Below are 11469 nucleotides of genomic sequence, written 5' to 3' on the forward strand. Positions count from 1 at the left end.
CACGCACAAACGCTCAAGGTCGATGGCTTTTGAGCAATCCAATAGCAGCATTGATTCCATATTTAACACAGATATGTCATCTCGTCCAGCATCGATCCTCCATTTGCACCGCCAGGATATTTCAAAACAAAGAGGCATCCAATTGTGCTCATATGCGGTCCCTAACACATTTATCACAGCTCTGTGGCACTCGGGATAAAAGCAATCACACAGTGGGAGGTGAAGGGCTATGACATTAGTATGCTCCCTGCATTCAACAATCCATTCCATGACAAACCACTTTTCAAATTCAAGAATCAATAATAAAGATGGCCTTTAAAAACCCCCTAAAACTGCAGGACTGTCTGGCCATCATGCAGAACCGCACGCTTCTGCAAACTTTTACAATTTGCTGAGACTGATCAGAGATGTGGGGCGTAAGAGAGGCATGGCTTTTATTAAAACTGCAATGATGAAAACCAGCACTAAAATATTGGCTATGCAAAATTTAATTTTTGAGCAGAAATCCGGATAAGTGCCAATTGCCACCATGGCATTGGTGAGAGATCCATAAAATCTAGTCTTAGAAAAATGAGAACACAACAGCTCAAACTTCACACATTAGAGCCTTAATTTAAATTCTAGTCCATTAACGTCTTTTCCTTCCTTCCTTTCATAATTGATGACCGACCATCTTCAGTCACAAGTAACGCCCAGAGAAGGCAGAACTCCAAAATGACACAGACATTCTTGAATTTTTATCTGAGGAAAATGAATGTTTTCTCACCCGTCTGCCACCAGTGATCCAGAACCGGAACGCCAAAGTTCTTCTTTGCCCACTCCAGTGTCTCAACATCACACCGCTCTCCTGCCACGAATAACGTCTGCAACCTATGAAGAATCAGGATAAATTGTTTTCCTTCAAAAAGCTAACACAATTAACTGTCATATAGACGTAAAGCATGCCAGAAATGTTTTTAGTGTCTGCAGTTATTGTTTTGTAAACACACATTTGATGATTGACGGATGTGGAAATGTGCTCCTAAAGAAAGTATCTTTAATTTTAACGGGCACCGTTTCTGTTAGGTGCAATATTCATGGAGCTACGCCGCTCTCTGCTTACATTTCTATTGAGGAAGCAAATCAATACTGGTCGAAAATAAATTTCAAATCTCAAAGTAAATATACAAACTGTTGCAGCACAGTCCAACAAATCTCTTAGAGGGATTAGTCCTGAAATAAGAGGCTGGTCTTTGGAGCACTTTTTTTTTTCCCTGATAGCATTTTATTAGCATCTAACACCTTTAACAACAAACTTCAGCTTTTAACAGTGTGAAACAACTGATCCAAAAACTACCACCAAGATAAATAGTAGCCATTACCAGCACCTTTAATTCAGCCTCACAGTCACAACCCAAATTCAACTTTAAATCACATAGGCTAGCAATCCATAAATCTTTGTATTTACCAAAAAGCATCGGTTTGGTTTGCTTTCTTGTTTACAAAAGTGTCTCTCCGTAATACTTCATTTTTTCCTTGAAAATTCTGCTAAAAGCTTTTCTGCTCATGCTATATTTTTGGACAACCTAATTACTGCCACGTCTGACATGTTAACAAGGGATGCAGCTCAATCACAGTAAAAAGGCTCAGGAGGAACCCTGGGTCCATATTAATAAGCTGAAGAAAGAACAAGTGAGCTGCATCAAATCAGGGTTTGAACTCTAGCATGAAATTATGTTTGGTAATAAAGCTTCAAGGCTTTTCTCATAGGTTGTACAACTCCCTACACATTTTATATTAGAAACAGAACTACCAACCCTCCTTTCAAAGTTTAGATGTGTGGATAAATTTGAAAAATCATATAAATGGACCTCTTATTGTAGCAAATTTGGTAGTTACCGTAGAAACAAAACATTTGTTTCCTTATTTCACTAAGATTGTTAAATTCTAGTAGAACACTGATAATTGGAAATAATAAGTGGAAATTTAGTAAATCACAGAAAAGAAAAATTATGTTGCAGTGATGCCTTTATAATTCTACCACTACGTCACACAGATGTTTTATTTTGAGCAGAAGAAAAACAGTCGTCTTGCACAAACAACTTAGTACATAAAAAAATTATTAAACCTAAATGACTTTTAGCATGAAGTTAAAACTGAACGACAGCACAAAATAATCTGTCTGCAGTTTAAAAAGGTGCAGTTCGTTCAGCGCCTCCAACAGAGGATCCAACACACACTGCTGCATTTAGTGACTGAGTCACTGAGGCCAAAGGTCGCCAAGATTCAGAATTGCTTCACGATTGTGTGCCGAGAGGCATTTCAGACTGCTGAGCAAGAATGAAGTGATAAACTGACAAATCAACCCTCAGGTCCAAGTTTTCTGCTCCACAACAAACATTTGACAAATGTGATCATCTCAGCAAGTATCTGAATCACTGGGCCAAACTAATAAAAAGGAAAAAAAACTGTATTTAACTCCCTGCTACACACAGCGTCACATGAAGAGCAAAACAAGCTGAGGCTGTGAAGCTGTCGGCACATTGTTGCTCCTCTTACCATGCATGCTTAGACACATAAAAACACACTTATGTAGGCATATTGATGGCATAATGTGAAAATCCTGAATCATCAATTGTTTGCAAATGGGTTGTAAAATCTACACTGTACTGCATCAGGACTTTTTTTGATGCACTGCTGGCTTTTGTGAAGCACTTTGTGATTTTATATCCTGAAAGGTAGCATATAAATCAAGCTGTCCTTAGTTTGCCGCCACGCAGCTATCTGCAGTTTCAGTTCCACTGAATCGTTTTAACCCAGACTAAAACTTGTGAGAGAAGGCGTCATTAAAAAAAGTATTTAGAGAACAAACACAGACCACACAACCCATCTTTCAGCATTTTTAAAAACTACATTTGCTAAAAACAATTATGCCGTTATCAACTAATAGGACTGCCAGCAATAAATTATCTGCCAATCATCTATTCATATCATCTGATCATTACATGACGCAATGATATCTACCTGGTCAAAGGGTATTTCCTCCCGACTGCAGCGCTGGGGTCCTGCTGCCGAATGGCCCGGATTGCGGTGGGTGCGGTAAACATGGAGGACGCTCCGTACTCCGATAAAACACGGAAGAACGCGCCAGGATCTGGAGTCCCAACAGGCTTCCCCTACAATCAGGAACAGAAAATAAAATGCGTCTGTCTACAACCCAAAATACCAACAAGTTCAAATATAGCACAGACATGGAAACAGTATCTGTATGCAGAATAAAACACCACACATTATATTAAAGCTTGGGCTTGAATGAACTGGTGCTATACAAGTAAACTGAATTGAACTGCAATGATATTGTTCATGTTTGAGCGGCATAGTCAAAGTCCAGACCTGTAAATATAGTTATGTTATGTAAACTGACATTTGTGTTTGTGTGCAGCAGAGAATTCATGAAAACTTTTTAAACAAAAGACCCACAAGGAAAGAAAATAATCAGGGAAGCTGGTCAATTAGCTGCCAAATCACTGAGGGTGTCTAATCAGAACTGAAAGAAACGGAAAAACCTCAGAATAGTCTGCACATCAAAACAGACATAATTGTATAAAACTCAAAGAAGCTTATTCCAAATGAATACCAAGCAAAGAAATTAATGTCAAGTAAAAGAACATTGATCAAAAAATCCTTTGTAGCTTTTTAACAAGATGAAATTTCACCTCTAGGGTGGGAAAGTATGAATCACACAAAGGTGTCACATTTGTTAGATTAAAGAGAGAAAAGCAGCAAATAAAGGAAGAGTGCCCTAAAAACAAACATGACAGGCATTCTGTAAAACATTTTGAATCCTGAATGCCTCAAACTTCCACATTTCGATCGCTAAGCAGAAATCGACAACATTTTGGGGGATTTTCAACATGTTTGCTTTCACTGCAACTACAACAGGAAGCCTTTGGGGGTCTGTTTACAGCTCTACGTCTTCGGACTGAGAAGTGAACACCATGTTTTTTTTTTGCATAAACAGCAAAGACTTAGTCAAATTTCAATTGAAAACGGACAGTCACTAATGACAAGCATCTCAACAGCATGCCATCACTACAAGGGGATTTTCAACACATTTTGAGAACAAATTTCTGAAAATCATCGTTCCTTCTACTTCATAACTGTAGACTACATTGTCCTGATCAGCATTCCTCACATATGTACATGCTGCTGTAATAAGTTTGCATGTTTTGCAGGCCAAACTTATTTTGCACCATATCTGCACTCTGTACAGAAGCCCGTCTTGTTCTAAAAGGGACATACCTCATATAAAATGGTGCTGTTACCATGGAGTAAAGGAGCATAGCAGATGTAGGAATGGCCGACCACCCAGCCCAAATCAGAGGCAGCCCACCAAACCTGTATCAAATGAATATACAGTATGTATGTAATATCATACACCACAGAACCAGAGCTAAATTATCACTCTTTAAATTGCATTAAAAAAAGGGACGAAAAAATTTCAATAAGGCCTTAGAAGCTTGAAGGCACTGAAAATGTAAATCAAATATCAGACATCTAAATGATGAATGTAGCTGAAAATAGAAAGTTAAAAAGCTATTGTGTATCTCACTGTAATCAAATCATCCCTGAAGTGAAAATTCATCCATCTCTTTGCTGATTGCTTACTCTTTTTTCTCCCCCATAAGAATAGCAATAACTCAGGAGAGAACACTTTATCAACTTACATCTCCGGGACTGAGTCCATAAATATTTGACATGGTCCATTTCAGCATAACAGCATACCCTGCAGTGTCTCTCAAAACGCCCTGGGGAATGAGATAAGAAAGACATTAAAGCAGTGACAGGTATTTCACAAAGCAGGGTTCTAATATCGGTTAAAACACAGCCAGGCAGTGTGGAGTGGGATTATATTTTGTTTTTGAAAGAATGCTTCTGAAACACAGCAGCGTTAGGCTCCATCTTAGTCAGCCGCACCATCAGAGCATGTTGCAGTGATCTGGAAAAAGTTGCCAATTTCAGCTCCATTAAGGAGAAGCCCATGAGGCTCTTTTATTACCTTTTAGTGAAAAATAAATTATGCTTTTGCAGGGCGTCAATGATTTTTCGTTTGAATCAACTCCTGCTGCTGTGGAAATGTTCTGTCGTATTTATGTCAGAGTGATGGATTTCATATCGGCTGCAGATTGTTTCACAGCATTGAAGATCTGATGAGTCACACACAGGCTCCATAAATAACAGCTACTTAGGACAAACTCAAACAGTAAATCTCCCAACTTCTCTCAACAGATGAGATTCATTGCTAATCAGTTTCTGAAAGAATAACTAATGGTTAAAATATTCATTTATGCCAATTATTGTAGAGTAACTTTTTTTTTCTTGCTAAAAGGCTCTGGAATATAATCATCAGATCACAGCAGGATAACTCAGGTTGTTATTCTGATCTTCTTGAATATTTTTGCACAGTTTTGCAGATAAACAACATTTCAGACAAAGTGAAAAGCTTCCTGGTTTGAAAAGCTTCTTTAAATTAATTAATTTGTTGCCTCCCACCTGAAAACTGAAACCATAAATACACAAAGAAAAAGCTACATTTAACGCCCAAGCACAGCAAAACATTACAGTATACTTTTATACGACTATTGCATTCGCCAATATGTAAAAGCTTAAAATCACATAACCATATCTTTAAATTCCCAAGAATACAAATTCATAGTGTGACTGAAAAAAGATAACTTTCATTGCTTCATATCAACATCTTTCCATCATAGGAAAACAAAAACAACAATGTCCTGAAATCTTGGACATATAAATGGAAAGTTTACCAAACTACTGGGTAGAGATTTTTTGCAAATGAAAATTCGTGAATGTCTGAAAACACATGTTTTTCAAGGGCAAGTCATTGATTTTATGCTGTCATCTGTATATGACAGGCATAGTAATGCTGCATCAAAGTTTGCTCTGTCTGATGTTTTTCCAAAAACCTTTTAATTCAGCTCAAGATTTTTTTTGTTTTGTTCAGAAACTAAGTTTTTAAATCAAGGTAAAGATTTTTTCTTTCTCAGTCATTTGACAAACAAGATGCAACCCTACTTGAAATCAATAATAAACCAATAACTGATAGCAGGTACCTTCGGTGTTCCTGTGGTCCCAGATGTATAGAGAACGTACAAAGGATGGTTGGAGGGCAAAGGAACACAGTCATGTGGACGAGAAGCGGCCATTTCCTGGTCCCAGTCCAGACTCAGCTCCGGATCGAGCGAAACTTTGTCCTGAAACAAAGAAAAACATTTAAAAGTGAAACTTTTTAAAAGCATTTCGCTAATAAAAATAGTTTGATCTGTGTGTATATTTTTCTCCTTTTATGAACAAGATCAGTACACACCTTAACTTTGAGTTAGCATGTTAGCAACATATCTAAAATTGTGATATTTACAAAAATCTATTAAAAATTTGTAAAGAAATAGCCCCATTGTTTGTATTTAAAAGTGATGAACATTACCTAAATGAACTATTTAAGCATTCATACAAGTCATTGTCAAGTTCAGCCTAATTTAACCAGCATAACATTACATTTTCTTCTGCAGTGCCTGTATACATGTTCAATGAAAGCCAGTCTGCTTCCAAACTGGATTCCTGCCAACCTGCAAATAACATCTTGTAGCTTCTGCTAGAAGTCATACTCAGTATTCTCAAATGTCATATACAAACTACATGTTTTTGTTTTGATTATAAATCAGAATTTACATTAAAAGAATTTTTAAAATGAGCCACATTTAAGTCAGCTTGCTTGAAACGCAAGTCTGTGAAATGCAAGCCTTTTGTGTATTTCTGCCGCGTTAGTCAGACTGCCTCACCATGTTGGGCCTGCTGTACATGAGGACTTTAGAGGGTCTGTGAGAGCTCATCTCCAAGGCCTTCTTCACCAGCGGGATGTACTCAACTCTTCTGCCTGGCTCGATGCCGAACGAGGCTGTCACCAACATCTTGGGCTACAAAAGCACCAATCATGAGAAAATGTTGAAAAGGAATAACTAATTGGAGTGTTCTCAGCAGGCAAAATAGAATGCAGTTCACACAAGGGCTTCCTGGCAGTTGTGTAATCAAGTGCAAGCCTGCCGCACACCGGGGGCCTTCCTACATGAGCAAAGGTATTTCCTGTAGCCTTTCAAATTAAGAGGGTTGAAGCATATACATGTGAAAAACAAAATAACAAAAAAAGCATTTGTTTTAAAAATGTAGCTGTTTGTTTGCTTTGTGTCACTGTCTTCAATTTTTCACTTCATCGTTTCAATGCAAAATAAAAACTGCGTTTTTGATTTTTCGGTTTGAGTGTTTTGTGCAAAAATGCCAACACACCTCCACTATATTTGTGTAACTGAACTCGCTTTATTAATTCCAGGCTAACTATAGTTTGTCAGATGTTAATTTAAACCATTGTTTTTTGTTTTATTTTGATGGTGTACTCATAAAATAGGACACAATAATTCTCTTAGGAGCTTGCAGAGAAAGCACACAATTTTACAGTTTTTAGTTTAAGCTTTTAGCTTTTTTCTGGATGGATGTTTGATCATTCCTAATTGGCAGAATTGGTAAAGTACATTTTAACTAGTAGGTTTTCCAGCACAAAAACAACTTTCAAGCCTAATCCATAAATGTTCATTACACCGGAGTTTTCAGAAGGCCAGTTTAATGATAGCTTAAAGTTAGCTCACTGTTAGCATGTTTTCTTCATCCCAACACAAGTTTTGATGTTTGCTGTGGGATTCATCATGTTGAAACACAAACCAAATATGAATTTTAATGTAACTCTCTATTTTCATCAACCCATCCACTTATCTTAATGCACCATTATCACTCTGCGAAACATATGTCTTGTCACAAATAGCTTAAGGTTTGTCTTGTCCAACATTAAAACTTTTCTCCAGAAGACACCTGAAGGTGCCGCCTCTGCAGCAGAGGTTACTACCCTAAAAGATTCTGACATATTCATTTATGGGCCATTTTAGGACAGATGGTTACACATTTGGAAGCACAACAGGGGGTTCCAAGGTGATAATGAGCCAAGAATGTCACCAAAATCATCAAATTGGTTTAGAATAATTAAGTCATTTTAATAAGTTACAAGTATGGCCTGTTTTAAAAGCTGCAATCTCAACCGTATTGAGATATATACAGTATGCTTAGAAATTCACTCTGTGCCAGCAATCCAATAAATTTCAACGAGGGAAAGTGATTGGACCCGAGGTTTGTTGATAGAGAAAATCCCTTTTTTTTCCAGTAATGTGGTTGGGGATGTTTAACCAAACATTAGTATCAGTCGAAGAGTGAATCATGGTGGCACTGAAATGATGCACAGATGTGTGTAAAGTAAACATGATGTGGCTTTCCTTGGGTAATGATTAATCATATTGAACTAAAAATAGCAGTACATTTAGCTTTTAATAATTTACAGAACACACACAGAGACAGAGACACAGATATGGATGCATATCACCCTATTAGACAAAAAGTAATCAAAGGCACATATCAGCTGCTTCCTAAGAACAAAAGTACAGACGTAGCAAAAAAATATGCAGGGTGAAAAGCAGAGAATCCTTACTTTGGCATGATCAATGCGGACTGACAGCTCCTTGGAAGCAAAGCCACCAAAGATTAGGCTGTGTGGAGCACCAATCCGTGCACAGGCCAGCATGGTGAACATGGCCTGGGGCACCATGGGCATGTAGATGACAACGAGGTCTCCTTTCTGAACCCCATTTTTCACAAGAACTCCTGCTAATCTGGACACCTGGATCAGAGGAAGTGATGCAGAAGGCTGAATGTAAACTCGACATTATAAATAAAGTAGTCGTGTTAAAACACAGGATGTTTTTGTGCTACCAAAAAGTTCATTTTTAAAATCAAAATGATTGCCGTCATGAACTCTCATAGCCATCTTTTGCCTTCACAAAACCAAACACAGTTTGCTTACAAACCTTAAAATCAAACTTTATGAATATGTTTCATCTTATAGGTGGCTAATTCTGCTGTTCAGTTCTTTGTTTGATTTGCTAACACACACCTGGCCCTGCAGTTCTCTGAAGGTGATGATCTTCTTAGTTCCAGTCACTGGACTGTCATAAATGATGGCTGGCTGCTCTCCGCGGCCACTCTCAACATGACGGTCCACAGCGTTGTAGCACATGTTTAACTTTCCGCCTACAAACCTGGCAGAAAGTCACACTTTTAAACATCACAGAGACACATGCATTGCATTCACATCTAAACAAATACCTTTAACTTGTCGATTCTTTTAGAATATTGAAGATATGTGTAGGTTTGGTTTAGCATCTTGAAAATGACTCCAAGACGTTTAGTCAAGATTAGAGTTGCTATCTATTATGTGAAATAGATTTGATCTTAGCTGCACTTTAGCACCTTTTAATTGTATTCAGAAATTTGCACTCTTGATTATACTTAAAAGGATGTGAAGAGAACAAACTCATTTGACAAAGGTCTCTATTTGCAGATTACAGATAACCAATGTCTTCAATCAGACAGACCATTATGCTGCTTTGAATACAGTTAAACTGCAAGAAGGGAGAATAATTTATGTTTGTAAATGTCACTGAGATCCAGTTTTCAGTATATTTTTCTTCTAGATCAGATGGTATAACTGACAGCTCCCAAATAAAATAAACTCACTTTGTTCATCTGCGTCAGGAGAGAACAGTGTAGGCTGAGTGTTTTCTTGAAGGCTATTGCTGTCTTCTTACATAGATTGCTCTATGCATTGTAGATGGCTGTGATTACATTAAAAGGGAATTTCTCTGATTTTTAACTAAAACTTTTGCAGTTGCAATCAACCCTTTGCCTTATAATATAACAAAGAGAAAAATGAGGGCTATGAAAAAGCTAAATTAAATTTAAATGTGATGCTAAATATAATTTTGTTTACAAAAAAGACTGAAAATATTAGACACCATAAACACTAAAGTAGACCCCATAAAACATCAAAACAGATTTTTGTTCATTTACATGTTAAAACTAATGGTTGCTTTTAACATATTCATTGTTAAATTTGCTCACATTTGTTTAAACCTTTTTATCATAATTACAGTACAATGAATGTCTTTGGAATATATAAAAAAAAATCTACTATGCAACAGGTAGATTTTTTTGGCACTTCAGACATACCATTAAAAAACTGGTTGCCAGATGATATTCTAGTTGCGTGACTTTTATTTGTTAAATAAGGGTTTCCTCTGACATCAATATTTTGTTTTTAATTCATGAATTTTTGTTCTACTTTTATTTTCTGAATAGCCCTTGCATAGCACTTGAATGGCGTATTCACATTATGGCATATTTGGCGCTCCATAAACTGAGTTTTTTTTTGTTATGTGAGTAATTTGCGTTTTGGATGACGTTTATTATCTTTCACCTTAATTGAAGAAATATGATGAGGTTGTTTAAATTCTTTCTTTTAGTCAGTTCGATATGTGATGTAGTTTTTATGTACATAAATGTAGCAAAAACATTTGCTGAAAACCTACCAGTTTGGAAACACCGGGTCCTCTACATGCAGAGTTTTGCTCCACGGCTCAAACCAGTTTATATTCTGAGCCATCTCACCCCAGAAAGTTTCCGGGTGGTCCCTTGCCAAAGCGAAAGCTCGGCTGTATGCGCAGTCAGATGCATGGTTCGTGCAGCGCCGTGTTCCGACAAAAGCGTGCTCTCTTGCAGCTGCATGCCGTCCTGTCGCGCTAAAGCCTCCGTCTAGCTGTTGTTTTGCTGCACAGTAAGACCAGAGTTTCCTCTCGGGGATCCGCTTGCTGCGAGGAGGAGCGCAGGGCTTCAGGCGCACCAAGTACTTCATTTGGGAATGCATAGTTTCTGCTGACTTAAACAGTACTTTGACACGATGTTCCTCGTTGCAGGTAACAAACCCAGCTGCTCAATTCAACACGGAACGAGTTCACCTGGGGCCCCTAAAGGCAGAGAATACTTCATTAGAAATCCTACTACAATGCCTTCGAGGAACGCGAACTATGAACTGGATGTTGTTGACGCAGGAGGAGCTTTGCACTACAAAAAAAAAAAAAAAAATTTGCATAACCAAAGCTGCAATGTGACATGCGAGTAGCCTGTCGTGCTCTTCAAAAACTATATTCTCAGCTATTTCTTAGGTTTATTTACCAAAAATAATTAGCGTAACATTTCTCCAAGAGAAAATATTACAAATGTGGCCTACAAACCAGTTAACATGATCTTATTATGTGACTCTACAACCAGAAACGTCTTTATACTTTCCTGAGATTATTTTGTGATAGATTAATGAGAGTATTCTATAATTACGTCTTGTAATAATCTTAGTATTTTACACAGCATTAAGAAAAAAAAAAAAGGCTAAGTTTTTGTAACATAAAAGTTTGGTCAATGTAACATACAATTTAACTTAGAAAGATATTTAACATAGGAAAGAATAAAAAAGCTCAAATATCATGG

The 11469-nt window shown here is 37.4% G+C and overlaps 1 protein-coding gene across 1 annotated transcript; it reads right to left on the reverse strand.

Moving 5' to 3' along the window:
- Positions 1–737: 737 nt before the first annotated feature.
- Positions 738–11041, reverse strand: acss3 (acyl-CoA synthetase short chain family member 3). Its single transcript, XM_028044495.1, has 9 exons — positions 10518–11041; positions 9044–9188; positions 8582–8770; positions 6837–6971; positions 6111–6251; positions 4707–4787; positions 4282–4377; positions 3004–3155; positions 738–870 (listed from the first exon to the last, which is right to left on the reverse strand). The coding sequence occupies exons 1-9, from the start codon at positions 10850–10852 to the stop codon at positions 738–740; spliced, it is 1407 nt and encodes a 468-aa protein (XP_027900296.1). The 5' UTR covers positions 10853–11041.
- Between the last annotated feature and the right edge of the window lie 428 nt (positions 11042–11469).

This window comes from Xiphophorus couchianus, chromosome 17, assembly GCF_001444195.1.
Source record: "Xiphophorus couchianus chromosome 17, X_couchianus-1.0, whole genome shotgun sequence".
In the NCBI taxonomy this organism is placed as follows: domain Eukaryota; kingdom Metazoa; phylum Chordata; class Actinopteri; order Cyprinodontiformes; family Poeciliidae; genus Xiphophorus; species Xiphophorus couchianus.